The sequence below is a fragment of the Anopheles nili genome, chromosome 2, assembly GCF_943737925.1.
Source record: "Anopheles nili chromosome 2, idAnoNiliSN_F5_01, whole genome shotgun sequence".
Classification (NCBI taxonomy): Eukaryota; Metazoa; Arthropoda; class Insecta; order Diptera; family Culicidae; genus Anopheles; species Anopheles nili.
This window is the reverse complement of record NC_071291.1, coordinates 66665126-66685717: the sequence shown is the minus strand read 5'-3', so window position 1 is coordinate 66685717 and position 20592 is coordinate 66665126. Positions and strand designations below refer to the sequence as shown.

At 48.9% G+C, this 20592-nt stretch overlaps 2 protein-coding genes across 2 annotated transcripts; both read left to right on the top strand.

The window, feature by feature from the left end:
* Positions 1–973: 973 nt before the first annotated feature.
* Positions 974–10748, top strand: LOC128728654 (uncharacterized). The gene is made up of 9 exons (XM_053822291.1): positions 974–1120; positions 1664–1808; positions 1884–2840; positions 2932–3895; positions 3997–4319; positions 5653–5804; positions 7686–7809; positions 7889–9331; positions 9462–10748. The coding sequence occupies exons 1-9, from the start codon at positions 1086–1088 to the stop codon at positions 10746–10748; spliced, it is 5430 nt and encodes a 1809-aa protein (XP_053678266.1). The 5' UTR covers positions 974–1085.
* A 2471-nt stretch (positions 10749–13219) lies between these two features.
* LOC128731193 (uncharacterized) lies at positions 13220–20117 on the top strand. Its single transcript, XM_053824298.1, has 7 exons — positions 13220–13361; positions 14850–15439; positions 15511–15689; positions 15763–16013; positions 17260–19044; positions 19177–19326; positions 19394–20117. The coding sequence occupies exons 1-7, from the start codon at positions 13220–13222 to the stop codon at positions 19432–19434; spliced, it is 3138 nt and encodes a 1045-aa protein (XP_053680273.1). The 3' UTR covers positions 19435–20117.
* The last annotated feature ends 475 nt before the right edge of the window (positions 20118–20592 follow it).

Below are 20592 nucleotides of genomic sequence, written 5' to 3'. Positions count from 1 at the left end.
GTTATCTTTACTCATTCCATTTGCTTCACATGTACACAATCGCTTCATGGCAATACGGCCAATGGACGTAGTACTTGATTATTAAAAAGTAAATACATTTCCTTAACGTTCGTTCATTTCCACCGAGAATGAACGGAGATGCTTGTAAACAAAACATTAAGTTTTTCTATTCAGAGCCAGAGAACGATTTTTAAACTTGCCATGAACAGCCAGCCTGCTCTTTATGGTGAATGTTTTTTTTTTGGTGTTACATTTCTAAGAGAATCCTGCCCAATTCTCCAAGGGAACCACCGACACCAGAGAGGATCGGTATCGAGTGAGAGAGAGAGAGAGAGAAAGAGAGCAACTAACGCACCAACAAGCATGTAAACTACCTCCCCAGCACGTGCTTCAACATGTTCGTAGACAGCCGTCTCCACCGGGGGATAATAGGGAAAAGTTAGCCCGCGACAAGGACAGCACGAGCAAAGGGCGATGGGATGAGCTCCCCAGCCGAAAAAAAAATGAAAAATGTCGGCGAAAGCTTCGGCTTTCACCTTCCTTCGGGGGAGGCAAGGAAAACTCGTGCAATTCGATGCCAATCGTCGTGCTGCTGCGAGCGCACTCGAGTGTTCCGGTGGTTAGCAGAATTTTCCACCATCGCAACACACCACGCTATTTGCGGAGTGTTCCTTTTGTTCCTTTTTCCATCGTTTGTTTATCCACCACCAGTGACGGTTAAACGCCGGAATACAATAACAAAATAGTAATGGCTTGATCGGGATATCGGTGCATGTGTAACATTGCGAGCAAAAACGTATCGTATCGTCCTTCGAAAGTGCAGAAAGCAAAAGAAAAATGGTGCGCTCCGTTTAGGTCATCTCGTCCGGTGAGGGAGGGGGCAGACAATCCGTGTCCAGCCAGCACCGGAATCCTGCCTTTCGCAGGACGCTTTTCCGCGGGATCGAACGGATAAACAGTTTCACAGAGCACCCAAGCAGTGAGTGGCGTGCAAAGCTCTGCAGTCGAAAGGAAAACACGCACCCGCGGACCAGCAAAAAGCCTAGTTGGAGCAGGAACCAAAAAAGCACAGTCGGTGGAAAAACATGGCAGAAGATTTATCGATCAATAAAAATAAGATGTAAGTGTGTATACACAGGACCATACACATAAATAGGTGTGCGCTCGTTTCAGAGATAATTGCTTGTCGCGCTTCACTCTCAACACGTTGCTTTCTCGCTCTCTCTCCCTGCCGCTCTCCAGTGCACACATACAAACGCACGCACACAGCCCATTTGCTCGTCCTTTCGTTCGGGAGGGTGGCTTTTTTTTTCTTGTGTGTGCAATTTTCGAAATGGTGTGGAGTGAAGTGGAATGAAAAAAAAGAATCCCGTAAATGGATGGGGGATGGAGCATCCGGAGAAAGCATCCTTAAGAAAAAAAACTACGCTGGCAAGATTCAAAGATGGATGCCATTGTTCTCCATGAGTTGTTAATTTTGCTCTTGCTTCTTTCCGGCATGGAAAGCTGCCATTAATTGCACATTATTGTCAGCATCCCTAGTAGGCGGGAGGATTTTTTGGCGGGGCTTTTAACTGACGTCGCTCATCCTGACGAGCTGCAGAGGCTCGGTTACGACTTATCGCGAATGATAGCAAAACTTGCTCTTGATTTGCATTTGCAGCTTCACGCAACGGTACGGCAACAGCAACAACGACATTTGCCGGTTATGCCTCAAGAACGAAGCGCACATGGAGCCGTTGTTCTACTCGAATCTCTTCCCCAATATTCTGCTCACGAAGAAGATATACGACTGCACCTCGATACAGGTAGAATGCCGCATAAATCGCTCCTCGATGGGAATTTTAATCATTGTTTTTTGTTTTCCAAACCCCTCCCAATAGATCATCTACGAGCGCAACCTGCCGATGTTTGTGTGCAAACTGTGCACCAACAAGCTGGACGAGTACGTCCGGTTCCGGGATCGGTGCATCGCGAACGATGAGTTCCTGCGTAACGCGCTGGCTGCGTTCGGTGCGAGTGGAGCTGGTTGCGCGGGCGCCATTAAAGCGGAACCGGAAGACTCTCCACCACCCATACCGGGTTCGGCCGCTCCGGGGAGCAAATTCGCCCAATGTCTCGGTGTGACACCGATGGAGTTAAATTGTGCGCTTGTTGCGGTGGCTGCGGTTGCGGCGGGTCATCCGCCAGCGAAACGCGAACCACCGGATGTGGATGAGGAGGACGATGATGGGGAGTTATACGGACGTTCCCAGCCGGATGTTCCTTCCCCCGAGCGCACCAGTTACGGTCGACCAACGGACGGGGAAATGCCACTGAAAGGGACTCTAGAGGAGCGCTTCCGGTCTGTTAAAGGAGACGAAACACCCACCGAGGATGTGTACGATGAACCCGACCCAGACGCAGACCCGTACGTGTGTGAGGTGTGTTCGAAGTCGTTTAAAATACGCCACCATTTGATGGTGCATCGGCACACGCACGTGGATGTCGCCCACGTGGCACCGCTTAACGGTCAGTTGCATGGGGAACTCGAATTTCACGCCCAAACCGGGGGCAGTGTCGGTGGAACCGGTGGTGGTGGAAACGGGAAACAATCGTACAACTGCCCGAAATGCGCCAAAGTGTTCGTAAACAAGGGCAACCTGCTCAACCACCTGGAAACGCACAGCAACGAGAAAACGTACTCCTGTGACATTTGCGCGAAAACGTTCAAATACAACGTGCAGTTGCGGTTGCATATGCGCATCCACACTGGCGAACGGCCGCATAAGTGCGAAATCTGCAATCGTGGTTTTTCACAGCTTTCCAACTTGCGATCCCACCGGAAAACGCACTCCAAAGTAGGTACATCCTGCTCCGTGGGACAACTGGGCCTTTGTGTCACTCACGCTTTCACTTTTTTCTCGTCCAAAAAAAAACACTCCCCCACAGGTTAAACCGTACAAGTGCCATTTATGCCTCAAGAGCTTCACCGTGCTGGACAACCTCACCGCGCACAGTGCGAAATGCCTGAAGGACAAGTTCCGGTGCACGCTCTGCTCGAAATCGTTCGCCAAAGAGGGCAACCTGCTGTCGCACCTGCAATCGCACAGCGACGGCATCGTGGAGAAGATGTTCAAGTGCGAGATGTGCCCGAAAAGCTTCAAGAACAAGGAAGACTGGAAGCGGCACGTGCGCGTCCACACGGGCGAAAAACCGTACACGTGCGACATCTGCTCGAAAGGATTCGCGCAGAAGGCGAACCTGCTGTCGCACCGGAAGACGCACCTCAAGCCAAACGTCGTGTACAAGTGTGACCGGTGTGGGCGAACGTTTCGCTCGCAGAAGGTCCTTGAGCTGCACCTGCCAAAGTGTGCCGGTGGTGGACCGGGTGATGTTGGCGTCCCATCCGCGCCGGTGACACCGGTTTCACCCGGATCGCTGGATGGTTCCGCGAGTCCTGGGGCGGCCATAATGGCGGCTTCAACGGCGACCGGATCGGCGAGCAACACTCCGTCGACGTTGTCGGAGGCGCTGTCGGATTTGTTGCGGTACGAGATCGCCCTTAGGGCACCGCTCGAACTTCAGCAGATGCTGCTCGGGCACATCGATCGGAAAAAGCCCCTCAATGGGGTTGGTGGGAAGGCCACCGGGAGGCGGTACCGGTGTGACGTGTGCTTCAAGGGGTACTCTCAGTACCCGTCCTTGATCAAACACCGGAAGCTGCACTTTAAGGTGCCACCGCTGGTGAAAGTGCTGGCCGGAGCCGGAAAAGCTCGCCACCGGGAGTACGACGAGACGACCGAACCGGGAGCGGACGAGGACGAGGACGAGTGTGCGGAGGCACTGGCACTGGCCCGGTGTACGCCAGGACCCCCCGATCCCACCGAGCGCCCGTACACCTGTGATATTTGCGGTAAGACCTTTAAATACAATCGGAACCTCAAGGTTCACGCCAAACTGCACGTTAGAGCGAACCGTTTTAAGTGTGACAAGTGTACCAACACCTTTGCACAGGCGGAAGATTTGAGGCAGCATCTGCGCACCCACCCGACCGCTGCCGGCAGGACCTTCAGCTGCGAGTACTGCTCGAACCGGTTCCGCTCGAACGAGGACCTGAAGCGGCACCGGAGGTCCCACACGGGCGAACGGCCCTACCGATGCCACCGCTGTCCGAAGGCTTTCACCCAGCAATCGAACCTGCGGGCTCATGTGAGGATCCACGAGCGGGAGGAGGCGTGCAGCGGGTGCCAGGATCCCACCACCACCAACCAACAGCAGCATCCTTCCCGGGGACCGGAAGTGGGCCACCGATGTGTGCCAGCACCGAGCATGGATGTGTAACATAGCGTTTTTATACCGAAAGCTCGCGCAGGTGGAGCAAAGCGACGTAGGCGTATTTAGAAGTGGCCGGAAAGGACTCACTCGTTTTCGTTTACCCCCTTTTTCCTGTAAATGATAAGGCCCCCCCCTGCCCCGTTAGCTCCCGTTGTTTTGTCTCTCCTATTGGATGGTGTTGTGTTGATCAATGTGTTTTTTGCCCCTGCGATGGTGCAATTGTGATTATTATAGCCCGTAGAAGGAATAAATGTTGTTTCGTGTATCACATGGTGTATTCGAACCCAATGGGAGGATCGGGTTTCACTGGTTTTTCATTTCGTACTGCACGAATCGGTTGATCGTGTGCATTAGATAAGCGAAATATTATTCAAATATTTTCAAAATTAAGCGCAAATGCATGTATCCAATGCACGTTTCTACTAAAATTGCAGAAAAATTACATTTAAAGCATTTATTTGTTGGCAAATAGCAGTTCAGGATTCTCTTCTAGAACACAAATCCCGCTAAGCGGATTTTGACGTTACGTTCATTCGTAAATAGTTCATCGCTATGCTAGTCCACGGACCACAACAAAACGCAAAATGTTTGCTCAATTTTTTAACCATTCCCGAGCATATTACGTTCACTGTGCTACGGTGGAACTGTCAAACAAATGTTTTTTTTCTTCTCCTGGATGTACGTCAACCACCTCGCGACTGTCAGTTGAGAGAGATGCTGAAAAAGTGAATAATAGTGCGCTCTATTGTTTACAACCGCGTGCAAAGTGCACAAAATGGGCCGTTTTATCTCGCAAAACAATCACAAACGAAGTGCGGCACGCTCCATCGTCCTAAAACGGAGATTTTGAACCAGTGCCGGTGTCCTTAGCGGTGATAGTTTCATGGTTCTGTAAACCACACACGCCTGGCATGCCGTTGCACCAGTCGCGCACAATCTAATGTTCTAGTGCGCTAAACAAGCACTCTGCAAGGACGATCGGTACCGGAAACGGAAGCGGGCAGGTTGACGGAGTCGCAATCGATTCATTACCAGTGACCAGTTGGGCTTTTTCTGTTGGTTTTTAGTACAATTAAAGCAAGTGTCGCATTGCATTCGCAACTTGCGGGATTCGGGTTGGGGCGAAACACGACACTCGTGTGGGTGGAGCTAGCTAGTGTGCGTGCGTCTACAAGCGGGGTGTTGTGTGCTTGTGTGAGAAACAGTTTGTTTGGTTCTATGTGAATAAATGGAAGAATAACCACGGAAGCTAGCAAGTGTGGGCGGCATTGTCTGTCTGAGGGTGGTTACTGGTTTCTGTTGTTAATGTTAATGCATTGTTCGGCATCAGGATAGCAGGACCCAAGTACCAGTGTGGGGGCATTCGTTGGGCGTCGTAGATGCAGCGCGATACGGGCGCCGAAAATGGTAAAAGAGATGCCTTCGAGCACGGTGATGAACCGGGACGAGGAATGCCTCAAGAAGTCCTTAATGGAGGTTGTAAAAAGGTGAGTAAAAGGGCGTCGGTATCAAGAAAAAGTGTAATTCATTGTATCAAACGAAAAGGAACCGTTGTGTGTGCGTGTGTGCTTGTGCATATCGAACCGTGGGGTTTTAGTTTAGTTGAACATGTGCGCAGGTGTTGGTGAAGTGCGCACACATTGTAAGGAACAAACAAACTTTAACCGCAGGAAAGAACGGCTATTGTTTTTGTAATAGTATGGGATGATTAGAAAAATTCTATTGTGGGTGGTGCGCAGACACGTTTAGGGGTAAGAAAATATACTTTTCGTTATTCGCTTGGATACTTTGAGGCAACACAATTCAATACATCACAGGACGAAATGAAGTCACGATAAACCTTATCAACTCTGTGATTATAAAGAACGAATGAAAGGATAGTAATTTATGCAAGTAATATTTTCTCCGAGGTAAACAAACAAAAGAGATAAACAAACAAAGATCGAACGAAAACAATAGAATATTGGATATCGCTTCCCTTTGTTTGTTTTGTGTATCTTTTCTTCACTTTGTTTTCTGTATCGACTCATTCTAACATCTGTTGTTTTCATTCTATTTAATGACTACAGTATTTAAAGTAAAGCAAAGGATTGAAACCCAAAAATGTAGACTTTTTGTCTTATGTCGTTTAATTTTTTGTGATTGGAATTAAATTCCATCTTTTTTTGGAGAGGTGTTTAAAATATTACTTTATATTATACACCTTTTAGCAGTCCATCCAGAACATAAGAACATTTTAAATGCTTCCCTAACGCGTGGATATTTCCTCCTTTGTGTGGGTTTGCGTTTGCAATGCTTTTTTTTCGATTGACTACACTCCCCCATCCTCCAATCTCCGGTTTTAACCATCTTTTACCGCAGTTGTAAGAAAGCACAAAACAAATAGACAACAGACGTCGGCAAAATTGCGCTCTGACACGCGGAGTCTCCTGAACGTCCACGCCAGCGCTTATTTTGTTTCACACCACCAAACTACCCGATCTCCAGGATCATCGCGCGCGCTCTGTGCTTTGTGCTGCATCCATTGTTCTCTCGTTACGTTCGCGGAATTTGAAGATTTCTTCCTTCTTCAGCGCGGCAAAAGGCGCGTTGTGTTGTTTTTGCTACGCAACACATTTTACCGGCTTCTTGGCGCTAACATGAGGCCGCGTGTAAAATAAGAAAGCAAAGAAGAGAACCCCCCCACTCCTCCCATTCCCCCCTTAATTACGTTGCAAGTGCAGCTGTGTGTGTGAGGGCTGATGCAGAAGCAAGTGCGCGCGCAGAGCACAATTAGTGACCTTGCAAGTGCTCTTTTTTTTGTTGGTCGCTCGATCAACCAACGACGAAGAAAGAAAGGGGTTAAACAACCGCGAGCCACGCAAATCGCGTTGTTCGGCCATGTGTGTATGGCGGTTTCCATTAGCTAAGTGTGTGTGTGTTTGGTGTTTGGAGCCGCTTTTTTTTTATTCAACCGGCAGCGGTTGCTTAGATGCGCAGCAGTATTATTGCATTGTGGTGATCAACACGGCTATCAATGAAGAGGATCAACATTTCCTCGTGGAAACAACCGAATGACTCGAGGGGGATTTCCCACAACAATATGTTGCCTTGACCTCGCACTTTCACAGGCCCTTTGTCCCACGCTGCAATTGGCCTACTCCACAATTAATTCCCATTGCTTAACTCTTAGGATCAGCAGCAAAATTAATGTCAAAGAAGGATCCTTTTTCGAATGGCATTTTTACCATTTGTTATAGAAGGACTATGAGCAAGGGAAATAAACTAAATAAAGCTATCAATCAATGTTTGCAGTCAATTATAATCTGTACCTATTCAATAGGATTTTCACTTTCTTTAATCTCAATTCGTATGTCGCATTTTTACAGTGATTCAAGCAACATTTGCCGATTATGTTTGTCCAAGGAGCAGAAACTTACGCGCGCTTTCGCCGACGAAAATGGAATCGACGATGCGCTGTTGAAGAAGATCTTCGACTGCACAACAGTGAAGGTGATTATTGCTTTACTGGTTTTAGTAACACTTAAATCCCAAAAATTGATTGTGATCCTCTCGGTTTTTGTGTTCATAGGTAAAACTGAGGGGCATATTTCCTTCAGCAATATGTGCGGTGTGTGATCTAAAGCTGAACGAATTCTACAAATTCCGCGAGAAATGCATTGAGAATGACACCTTTCTGCACAGTCTACTTGACGAACCGGAGTCGGATGTCGACCAGTCGGTTCCAATCGTCGACACTGAGCTTCAATCGCCCGAGAATGGAATCGGTTGCGAACAGGCTGAACAGCAGACGGCCACCTCAACCACAACCATGCCATCGGAGGCCGAAAAAGACGTCATGGCGATTGCGATGAATCAGCTATCGTCCTTTGGTCTACGGCCACTGCAGGACCTGATGATGGAGGGAGCTAGTGGGCGCCCGAATGGAACCACGACTCCTCTTCTCGGTGGTGGGAATATCGTTTCTTCCTCGTCGTCTTCAGCCACACCATCGCAACAGCACGGCGGGCCGGTACCGTCTCTCCTCGCTACGATGGAACTGGCGCAAAAACGACAAATAGAGCAAGAGCGAACGTTTGCGATGGCAGCACTAGAAATGGCTGGTCTGCAAGCAATGCGAGGTAACGGAGATGGTGCTGTTCGGTACGTTTGTGGCGTATGTCACCGGACATTCCGGAACGCGTACACCCTCCGGCGTCACACGAACCTCCATACGGAGACGAACCTATTTCCGTGCGAATATTGCGGCAAGAAGTTTAACGATCGCTCGAACTGGAAGATCCACCAACGGACGCACACCGGTGACAACTTGTACACGTGCTTGGTGTGTTTGAAGACGTTCATCTCACCTTCAACGCTCAAGTACCACAGGCGATCCCACCGGCGGCTGCAATCCTTCGATTGTCGACTCTGCACGGCATCGTTCAGTAACTACGATCTGTTAGAGGAACACGCACGCTACACGCACCAGGACATGCAGGACTTCCAGCCGGACGAACCGATGATCGATGCGGCAAGTTTTGTGAAAATCGAGCTGGAGGATAGCGAACCATCGAGCTCGATGGCCGAGGGTAGCGTTTCAACGACACGTGATCAGGAAAACGACGAGAACGACCGAAGAATGGTGGATAGCAGCAGTAGTACCACTAGCAGCAGCGGTAACAACAATCAGAATGAGGAGCAACTGGCCGAGCAGCAACGGAGAGAGCAGCTGCTGGAGCTGGTACAAAAGCACCTGCAAGATGGTGCTGCGAGCAGCTTTAGCGAAAGGTTGCAGGGTAAACCTAGCGGAGAGATGCACCCGGAAAGAGAGGACATCAAGGCAGAAGGGTTGGATCATGGGCAAGAGCTACAGGAGATGCAACAGCAACTACAAACGCAAGATCCACCACACGGGTTTCCTGTAAAGGAGGAACCATTTGACGATTCCATGGATCTGGATCCGAGTGCATTGCTCCAGCAGGCAATGCAGGAAGCTGCGGATGACGAGGAGGAAGAGCAGGATGATAAGCAGGTGTGTGTGTGTGAAACAGTGACAAGGAGCATTATATTTTAGAATGTCTTATCAATTATATAATTTGCCAAAATTAGAACATGGAGCAATTTACTGATCTAATTCGGTGTTCTTGATCTCTTCTTTCCAGTTATCGTCCTCATCGTCCAGCTCGACGTCTCCATCGACGGTGATATTATTTCGGTGTGATTATTGCATGAAAATATTCCATTTCCTGGATGAGCTGAATGCGCACATGCTACTCCACAATGGAGCGATGAAAGGTGGCAACGTTGGTGGTGCGGTTGTGCTGGGTTCGGCCGCCACCACCTGCACAACCCTGCCAGTTCCTACTCCCATCATAACTCCTCATTTGGCTGTAGCTGGAGGACCACTCCAGCATCCCAAACCGCTGGCTCCTAAAAGCGTAATTCGTAAAAAGAGGGGCATTGGCAAGCTAAGTCAAGGCGTAAACATGATCCTAGCTACGGGAAATGATGAGAAAAATGACTTGGAATCGGTGGCACCTCCAGAGCATCAGTGTCCAAAGTGTTCTAAGACTTTTCGCACGGAAGAGTTGCGTCGAGTGCACGAGGCAACGCACGAAAACGATGAGTTGGCTCATAAAATGCGCAGCTGCAGGATCTGCAATAAGTTGTTCAAGTGTGAGTTGAACCTGCTGGCACACATGCGCAAACACTCGCCGGAGGTCCTTCATGGAGTGCCGTCGGTGGTACCGTCGGCTGATGTTGATCCTGCGGCAGGGGACAGTAGTGGGAATGATGAATCCTGTTCCTCATCCTCGCACGGTGTGATTGTAGCGCCTGAACTTCAGTTGCATCCTAACACACCACATCCTGACGAAAGTGATGAAGGTGAGCAACTTTCGGGAGCAGCGGCGTTAGTGGCCACTTCACCGGATAGTGGACCGGAAGCTCCCGGAGCGTCCCGATGTGGCGGTACCGTCGATGGAATCCGAAGGTGCGAAATCTGTGCCATCACGTTCGAGGATACGGCCGAGCTCGATCGGCACGTGTTGTGCCATTTTGAGCGAAAGGAAGCGATCGCGTTCGTGCCTCAAACCGACCGGCCGTTTCAGTGCACCGAGTGCCATAAGAGCTTCAAGCGGAAGGACTATCTGCTCATTCACATCCGCACGCACACGGGCGAGCGGCGGTACAAGTGTGACCTTTGCACGAGTGCGTTCGTTCATCCGTCGAATTTGATCACGCACCGGAAGCTGCACTCAAGTGAACGACCGTATCGGTGCAATCTGTGTGGGGCCACGTTTAAACTGTTTGCTGGGCTTAAAATTCACCGGCGCCGTTGTGAGCAGAAGCGACCGAAGGCATTTTTAAATGGTGCCAGTGCGGGTGAAAATGCTAGTGGATTATCATCCGGTGTTGGAGTCCAATTACCAAACCCTTTCCCGTTCTGAACTACGGTGGCGAGTGAAACTGTTCGAAGGCAACGAATGAAATGATTTGTAAACTCAGTGCCCATTCCTTTCGGGTACATTTGTCTGTAGGAAAACTCCTTTGTAAAGGACTAATTGGTTCACATGTTTCGTAGATTTGCCTAGTGAGCCCTTTTGATGCTGCAACAGGGCTAACAAGATATGCTAGCGAGATAAAACCATATTTCGATGGCTCTTGCTCTGTGAACCCGAACTCCTTCGTTGCGATCAGTTTAATAAATTTGCCTTTTTGAAAGAAGCGTACTTTTTAGACGCTTTACGATCTTAATCTACTTTCTAGTGATCTGTTGAAAAAAGATGAGCATAAGCAGTTTAGGATAGTAAGTTTATAATTTAAAATTCCTTAACACTCCGTTGGCAAGGACATGCGAAATGGAGCCAGTTAGCACCGAAGCCTGTCCTGTCGCTCTCTGGTGCAATTTTCACGGCTTCTTCTTCTTTTCTCTTTTGAAGTCTGCTTTCTAGGTTCCTTTCTCGCGTTTTTTTCTTTGGCTTTTAATTCAAAAAAGACGTCCCCGCGTTACGCAGGATCCTATCCTCGCTCAATCGCGTCCCAGCAGTTTATATCAATGTGGTTATAAACGCAATATCGTAGATCTTTTTTTAAAAAAAATGATGCATTTTACTTAGTTTAGTTTACCGGCGTGCGATGTTTAGTGCAGCACTAAACTCGAGACCTGAGCGTTGAGGTTCTGTTTCCTGAAACAAAACAGAGAAAGGTGCGGTCTTGGAAATAAAATTACCAACCGTTTTCTAGCCACGTAGCGATCATTCCAAACCCAGGGTATAGGTTGGTAATACGATTTCATACTGTGCACCATGTCGGAGTTACTCGTTTAGTTGGACGTACAAATTCTTCAGATTGCCGTCGTTCGGTTAGTATTAGAGTGTAACGAATTGAGACCAGTAAAAAACAAATCAGGAAAGCACGGGAATCCACGCCGCCGGGTGGATTTTCGTTAACGATGCAATGTCTTAAGCGTATGAGGAAAGAACAGTCTACTACTTATCTTCAATTTTGGAAGCTATCGTGAATCTAATCTAGAAATGCCATAGGAATGATGAAAAATGAATAAATCCTAATAAGTTTTAACCTGCGTTGCGTTAGAGTTATTCGCTTAATACGCTCAGTTCCGAAATCATAGCAAACTAAATAATCATATTGAGTACATTTCTTAAGAGTGTCGTTAGCAAAAAAATCCATGTAGTCAAATATTCATATATTTCACAAAATAATTACTAATAATCGCTCCTATTACGAACGTGCCAAAATTGATGAACTTGCATGCAAGCTTATAAGAAAAAAAAACGAGATATCTTGAAAAACAAATCGGTAGTAGAGAATCAAGAAGTATTGAATTTACACATATATATTCACAAAGCAGGCAAGAAGAGAAACTTCAAACTTCGGCAAACATGAAAATAAAAAAACAAACAATGACCCTCTCAATCCAACGGCATATGATTCTGGACAGTACACTTTCGAATATGATAGAAATAGCTGCTAAGGTTATTCTTGTACAGAAAGTTACATCCTACTTCGCGAAAACAAGAACTAGCAGTTTATAAATCGTGATATAAAATGAAGCTACGCTAATTTTACTTGATACGAAAAAAAACGTGCTACAACGGAACGCCTCGTATGACCGATGTGTTCTTCTGCTACATTTCCCTTTGAAAAATAAACTTTAGTGATGAAGAAAAGCGCGAATACCCGACTGATTTATTGTAATTGATCTTAAACCTTGATCTAACCATGGCGTTATCTATGCCCATGAAGATGTTCTATAAGGCTGCGAAAAGTCAAAGTCTAGAAGACTGATCTAAGTTTCAAAAAACTGCATGTTATTTAATGCCTTCTTTAGCATAAGCGTTCTTAAGCACAAAACGAAAAGACATCACCCAGCTAGTGGGAAATGCGAAGCGGCAATAAACGAAAGACAAGTTGTTGTTTATTTCGTGGCGTGTGTGGATGAGCTTCCTTGTTTCGGTTCACGGGATGACACCGGGAATTGGCGATTGCGCGTCCAACACTACGAAACAAATGCGCAGCCGCACGGACCCACGGAAGGGTGTTGCGAACCAAAACACGACCCATCGTTGCTTCGGAGGCAGCAGCGTTCAGTTACAGTTCAGCTCAATCGAAAAACGGCAGGAAAACGCCAAATACGGGTCCTCCAAAGGTGATAAAGTTGTGACATTTCCTTACAAAAAAATTCGCAAGCTGCGGGTTTTTAGTTCTTCCATATCGCGTGGTTCAGTGCCGGAATTACGTTGTGCCGTATTGAAATGATGAGCAACCGCCTCGCCAGCGGAAGGTGAACACACTCACTTCCGGTGTCCGGCAAACGCCAGCCAGGAGGAAAAGCTTGCTCTGCCTTCAGTCGGCGGGGAAATTGACCGCGCTGGACGACCAACGGCGAGCCTTCACGATGTCGGCCGGTTCTTCCGGTGGCGGTGGGTTTGGTGGAGCTGCAGCAGGGATGCTAAAATCACCCCACACCGCCCTCCAGCTGCTGCTGGAGGAAATCAACTTCCAGCGGACGAAGGAAATGCGCCAGCAGCAGAAAGATGGTTAGTAATTTTCCAGTTACGGTTCGATAGCACCCCCACGACGACACACGTCTTATTTCCGATCATAAAAGAACTCTTCTTCCTCCACCTCCTGATGCCTGTCATTATCGATTTTTCCTCCCGACCTTTCCCTTTCCGGAAAACCGTCCCCCGGTGCGCCATCTCGAGTTTATTGAGCCGCGGGACGTACGATAAAAAAAACGGGGGAGACGAATATGCGCACTTCCTTTCTCCTCGCGAAATGGCAAACCCACCATCGGGATCTCGTGGACGGATTTTTCCTTCATCCATTCAACGGATGAAAGCACGTTTTCTGCTTACCATGGCCCAACATGAACCAGGTTGACCGGTCTTGGGGAGAGAAGATGCTTCCTTTTTTCCCCCCATTTTCCATTGGAATTTAGATTATTCGCGTTACTGGTTCATCGGGCTATTGGAATGCAATTAAGTGCTGGTGTTCGTATTTCATTAGCACGAAAGTGAGCGATTTGGTGTCGTTCTTTTCAAACCCTATCCTGACGCAAGATGCTATGAATCATCGCGACGGTTCCCATCAGTGGGGTTTACAAATGCATGATTAAAAAATGATCGCACAACGAGTGGACTTGCATTGATGCGTAGAATGCGATAAAGCCGCATTGCAACTCGCCCGGCAGCTTCACGGTCACGGTGACTCACGGACGATACGGTCGATAGTCACTGCCGTTATTCGATTTTGGTGCACAAATCACGCCAAAGTGACCGATTCCACCGCATTTTCTTCCATTATGCAAGCGCGCATCGTCTCCATAACCAACACAAATAGCTCGCTCAGGCCGGTGCGAATGCCCTTTTGTCGTATTTATTCTGTTGGTTAGCCTTGGGGGTATGGTGCATCGTGTGCTTTGTTTGGAAAGCGTCTTTTCGGGTGCCTTATCTCGAGGGTGCACGTCCCAAATTCACCGGCGTCCATTAATCATGAGCAAGCCGTCAAGCATCAACCCATGGCATGCTGTGTGTTTATTTATTTTTATTCCGGGAAAGAAAAAACACTCTAAACATGTCCTAGGACGTTTCTACGCACTGGTGCTAAGGAAAAAAAAGGAACATTTTTTAGCAAAATCTCGTCATGCGAAAAACCAATTCAAACTGTTCAACGTGGAAAGCATGCTCCCTAGAGAATGTGGAAGAAATCAATTTCCCATAAACAGAATGACTTTTGGACGTTTATTACAGCGGGAAGAAAGTGTGTGCAATAATTGGAAATCAATGCGGTGACTGGCATTTTTCTGTTCAATATTCCAATCCACAAGCAAGCGCATTTGATGCTACACATGCTCAGGGAAAAAGGTCGTCTTATGTCATTGAGGTTAATTGGCTCCCCTAAAAGGACATCAGGGAGCCTCAGTTAATTTCGAATAACAAAGTCACACAAAAGAGTCCTTGCAATATTACATCCCCATCGTCACGATTCAACATGCTGCTGGTTTTTCAATTTCACACTTCCAGATGGTGGGTTTGTCGTGCTCCAAGGAACCACCTACTGGACGGACCTCTTCGTGCGGCACTTCCTGTTCCAATCCGAGCCGGAACACAGCATCGACTGCGATGATTTGCTATTTTTCGTGCGCAAAAAACACATCAAAAGCTCGTCCCGTTCCATGCCCCGCTACGAGACAGAAATCGAAGTGTTCCGGAAGGACTCACGCAAACTCCCAATCGGTGACCCGGACGTCGACTGGGAGGAAACGGTCTACCTAAACCTGGTGATCCATCAGTTTAACTACACGCTAACGCTTGCCATTTGCACGCGTACCTCACCCAAAGAGCTGCAGGTGTTGCGTCGCCACTCGCAGAAGGTTTACGCCTCGCCAAGTCGCCGGAAAATGGACACTAAGGGCGATAGTGAGGAGATAACGTACCCGCACATCTGCTTCATGGTGGACAACTTCGATGAGGTGTTCCACGACATCCTGGTGCGTGACGGAGAGATGGTGTGCGTTGAGTTAGTTGCGACGGATCGGGATGGTAGTGTGCAGGGGGTAATTTTCCTCGGTTCGATCCGGTATGACGCACTCAAGAGGGTGTATGACGCACGGGTAGGTACCAACGATCCTCATCTCCCTCAAAAAGCTCTAACCAACCAGATTTAACCGACTCCTATTTGTAGCAATCCAGCCTCGGCTCGAAAGTGGCCCAACGGATGTCCTTTGGGTTGTTCAGTTCCGGTGGACCTCAGACACGCTGCGAGTTCGTTCGCATGAAGGGCCCTCAGGGCAAAGGACACGCGGAGATGGCCGTCACGAAACCGAAAGGATCCGGAGTCGAAACACCAACCAGCGAACCAGGGTAATGGACATCGTACGCCATGGAAAGACGTCCTCGAGAAACGTGAACTAAACGCCTATTTTCAACCACACAGGTTCTGTGCCACCGATATGTGGGATTCAGAGTGGGAGGAAGACTGCGAGGAGTACTACAATTACCGGCACCAGCGGCGACTTAGTGATCCTAGCGCGAACTTGAACAACTTCAGCCGGTACGGTTGGCGCACGAAGAACGCCGGTGATCCTGGTTCGTCCTACGGTGGTTCGAAGGCGCGCTCAGAAAATGAAGGACTCGATTGTCTCGCCAACGAGGTGTCTGAGATTGAGGCAGGCGATTTGCGTGACGGTAAGCCGAAAATGACGTTTTGTCCCAAATTTCTCTTTGTAAAAAAAAACGCTATCACATGCCGGTGGTGTGTGTTTGTGTGTCGGTGTCGTTCGTCCATTTGCTTCCCGGTTTCTGGTGGCACGATTCTTGGCAATGTACGAATAGATTAAAGATCCTTTATCTCCAAAAAGGGCCTTTCTTTATTCTACAAGGACATGTGCCTAAAGAAATGCTTCTGCTTATACAACAACCTCGGAGGAAACAGAAGGATTTCAACATTATATTGTCCAAGGATCGTCGTGCCGGTTTTCGCATCCACACAGCTCATCTCATTCCCCCCACTTTCTCTCCCATGCTTACTGTCGCATGTGTGTGTGTGTCTGTGTGTAACTGCATGCGTCCACTATGTGGCTTTCAGTCTCGTTCCTCTTTTTTTCTACATCCTTCTCTCATCTATTGTCTATATAACGCTTGTATTAGCATTTTCATAACGCGCGCGCAAGCTAAAGCTCAACCAAACACGCGCGTGTACTACTGGCTTGCACTCGTTGCGTTAAGTTAACTCCTCTTAACGATACTAACCCTCAGTGGGGAAGCAGGACGATCGCTTATCACCTCTAAATTCGGGTCAAATACTGAAGAGAGCGAGGAAAATTTGCGTTTTCCCACCCTCCCAATGACAAAATTTCCCATCCAGGACGAACTTTTTCGTTTCGTTTTTTTTTCTCGGTCCATTGCCATTACCGTGTCACGAGTCCTTCATCCTTCATCCTATGCTGCCGAGTAGTGTGCTGTCTGTTTCACTCCCTCTCTTTCTCTGTCTTTCTCTCCCAAATTGACTCTTTTGCGCTCCCTGCTAACATCATTAACTACATCCTCTAGAGTGTTTTTTTTTGTTGATTTATTTTTCGTTTTATATGCCGTAGTTGAATTAGCAGAAGCTACCACGGGAACTAACCGGGTGTTTTGGGAAAGGATCTTTCCTTCTTCTTCCAAAATCCGGCACTCCCGTCCCTCCTTCCATTCACTCTCTCTCTCCCCTGTGGGTGTCCGAAGCGCCACCCCTTACAGCCTGGTTAATTTTCTTATAATTTTTCTCTTTCTCTTTCTCTCTCTCTCACACACACACACTCTCTCTCTCTCTCTCTCTTTCTCTCGGACACAAAAAACGCACGCTCGATCCCCACTCGGGAAACTTGTACTCCTTCGCGGTTTTTCTTGCGGCCAATATTTTCGGCGACCAAAAATGCCGGCCCCAACCCAGATCGTCCTGCTTCCCCGTCCGCCAGCAACGTTTCGCACACGAACCGTCGATCGCCGGTGAAACTGCCGCCACCACCGCTCTTGCCCGATAACGCCACCCCCGGTCGGTGTGCCTTTCAGCAAGCACCTACCTCGAAGGCCATCAAGGACGAGGGCATGGATCCATTAGATCGGCCCACAACAACGACGCCACCGGCACCAAGGACATCCGGGGGTTGCTGCAGTTGCTTCGGAAGGCGCAACTGCAGGTCCACGGATGCGGACTCCGTGCAGATGTCGGAGGTTTACGCGCCCTGCCCGACGTGTGGAAGTGGTGGTGGTGGAGACGACGCTCCTGAGGATCGCGACGAACCGGAACAGGGAAAACCAGACCCGGAAAGACGACGCCGACGGCAACAGCAGCTAGAATCGCTCGAATTGCACGACTCCCCGGCTTGCCTGGCGATGGTGTCGAAAGGACGATCACCGCTCATGAAGCACCGAAACGTGCTGATCGTGGAGAGTGAGCTCGAGTTTGCTGGAGGTGCGAAAGTGCGCACAACGAGCCCATCAACTACCGGAAAAGGCGCGGCGAAGAAGAAACCGACCACCGGAGATCTCCCAACCGTGGTAAAACGACGAGAGAACGGATCGAAAGCGACACAAAGCCCCAAAAAGCGGCTCAGCACGCCGGTGTTCCGTGTTACGAAGCGTGGTGGTGGATCGGACGGGGACACTACGACCAATCAGGCTGGTGGTAAATCAAACTCCAAGACTAAGGCAAGCAACGCCATTAATAACAACAACGCGGGTTGTAGACGATCAGCTCCACCGCTGGCGGCCGCGGAAGCCACCGAAGCGGCTGAGGAGTACGAAATTGCGGATGATGCCGTGTCCTTGAATGGGGGAAATTTGACGGGGGTTGGAAACACCCCAGTGGCCACCGCAACCGTGGCTGCACTGATCGATCCAAAGCAAAGGATACGCGTGAACGGACGCGAAGAGTTTCCGGCGGAACGTAATGATGGTTCGACCGCGAATGGGAACGGGAATCATCAGCCAGCCGGAGGGAAACAGCACACAAACGTGGTTGTGGCGGCGCCTAATATTAAGGAGCACCGGGAGAGACGAACCTCGAACGGTCGAACGGGTGGTGGACCGTCCATGGTTGGTAGTAGCCGGTTCTCGCTGATGTACCGTCGCAGTAAGTCTTCGTCGGCTGCGACAACACCTGCGACGGTTGCTGGCACTCGAAAGGACGAAAAGAAATCCTCCAAAAGCGCTCCAACGGGGGAGGCACGCAAGCGGAACGAAGTTGTCCGCAAGGAGGATCCTGTTGTCGTGTCATCCGACCCAGAATGCCAAGGATCAGTTCCTGTAGCTACCCCAAAAGACGATCCACCCGTCGTAGTGCCGGTGGATCGCGATATAAATGGAAATCCCGACGAAGGAACCACAGGAAAAGCCAATGGTGACAAGGAAACGACCACGCAGGAAGAGGACGAAGGGGAAGAACTCAGCAATCGGGCGATCTGGGCGGCACTGAAGGAACTGCGGGCCAAGAAGGAATGTTCCACGCTACCGAAGGTGAAAAAGCTCAGCTACAACAATGGGTACGCGCGTCCGACGATTCTGGGAAACGGGCTGGATGGTCCTGGAGTGGCATCAGGAGTACCAACGGCGCCGGGGGTGACGGGGGCAACAGCGGCCACTATCGAAACGATCCCATGTCGACGGACACCGGATGGAACGAACATCTACTATCTGTGCGATTATCACCCAAGGCGGCACCATCAGACGGAGAAAGGTTCGGGCAAGGACATCTTACACTTCCTTTTGTCTTTTTTTTGCTATCATTGTGCTTTAGGCACTGAGAATTATGGGACCGAACGTGACACTAACCAAACCCGGTCCTTGCTATGCTTCTCTATCCTTCCAGAGCTCGACGATGGTGCATACAATCCACTTTGGACGACAAAAGGCTTCACGCAGACGTTTCACTTCTGGAAGGAGAATCGACGCCAGCAGTCGACGCCTCTGAACGCCTTTCTCACCTACGTCACGCTGCCGTGGTGGAGCATAGCGAAGGGTAAGCCACGCAAGAACCACTCTTTTAGCTTGCTTTATTAATATGTCCCTTTTTTTTCACCTTCCAGACCTTCTAGACCACCGGGAGCAACCGATACTGACGTTTTAAAGACGGTACATGGTTCGAGAATTTGTCCTACACCTCATACACGAAACCACAGGCCACTCACGGACGCGATAAGGACGTCGAATGAGTTGAGACTCGGGCGAGATGTGCTTCTGCTTTCCACTGCCTAACGCCAGTTTAGTTCCTCGATCGTGTTCGTGGAGTTTTTTTGTGTGAGCTCGAAGGCATCAACGCGCTCTAGTCAATCCGGGAACCTCCGGGAAGAACCTGTGAGCCGGTTTCGAGTAATCAAACATTCCACCGCGTGGTTGCTGTACATTTGTTTGTGATAATTATGCATCTCCGTTCTGGCGCGAGTTCGGGAAAAACGACCATCAACGAATCTCTCAGCAAGGCGTGAAACCATTCCTAGCGGCAGGTTTAGAGGCTTGAAAGTGGAGACAATTTTAAACGCTTTTACCATAACTCATTTAATCACCTTTCGTTCGCTTCATAATGGTTCTGGTTAGTTTTTGCGCACGTGCGCTCATTTGAAATCCTGCTGTACTGGAATTGATTCCTATTTTTTATGCGGAAGCTGGCTAGGGCTTAAACCTTAAAATCTCCCCCTTTTTCGAGGCTAGTTTTCTACAGTCAAACGAGAGACGAACGAAACGAAAAACAAAGGAATAATGTATTGTACACGTGGTCGGCGGGGAGAATGGTAAACATAAATATATAGGCAATATTTGCAACAAAAAAAAAACAACAACGCAGAACTGAATATTATGTTGAAACGTGTGTTTCTTTTTTGAACCCCACTGTTGGAAAGTTTTTCTTCCCGAGAGCCATCCCGCACAAGCACAACTCAGACGAGAGATGAAAGAAAATCAAGCATCCGTCGCATTGATAATCCAAAGTGCTTCCTCGTTGTCGGCAGACGCCCAGGACACGGAGGGTTCAGTCGCTAATCAGCTGCCCTAGCGCTCGCAGTCGCAGGAACCTGGTGAGAGAGCGTGCGAGCTCTTGTTGGCCTTCGTGTAATCAGTGAAATAATTAGTGGTGGCCAGGGGAACGGTCAGTGTGTGACGAAAGGGCAAAAGCAAAAGCGAGGTGCCTCGTCAGAACCGCTGATAAGTGGTTGTGAGAAAGTGGACGATCGCGTAGCAAAGATGGCCCTTTTCGGTAGGCTACGGTGGGTGATCGCGTTAAACCTTCTGC

What these genes read in the sequence shown, in the direction of transcription:
- LOC128728654 (XM_053822291.1), top strand. Translation starts at nt 1,086, where the DNA reads ATGGCAGAAGATTTATCGATCAATAAAAATAAGAT. An exon ending in TTAATGGAGGTTGTAAAAAG is followed by an intron (nt 5,805 to 7,685) that starts GTGAGTAAAAGG and finishes GCATTTTTACAG; the next exon opens with TGATTCAAGCAACATTTGCC. An exon ending in TCGACTGCACAACAGTGAAG is followed by an intron (nt 7,810 to 7,888) that starts GTGATTATTGCT and finishes TTGTGTTCATAG; the next exon opens with GTAAAACTGAGGGGCATATT.
- LOC128731193 (XM_053824298.1), top strand. Translation starts at nt 13,220, where the DNA reads ATGTCGGCCGGTTCTTCCGGTGGCGGTGGGTTTGGTGGAGCTGCAGCA. An exon ending in GCGCCAGCAGCAGAAAGATG is followed by an intron (nt 13,362 to 14,849) that starts GTTAGTAATTTT and finishes TCACACTTCCAG; the next exon opens with ATGGTGGGTTTGTCGTGCTC. An exon ending in GCACCATCAGACGGAGAAAG is followed by an intron (nt 19,045 to 19,176) that starts GTTCGGGCAAGG and finishes CTATCCTTCCAG; the next exon opens with AGCTCGACGATGGTGCATAC.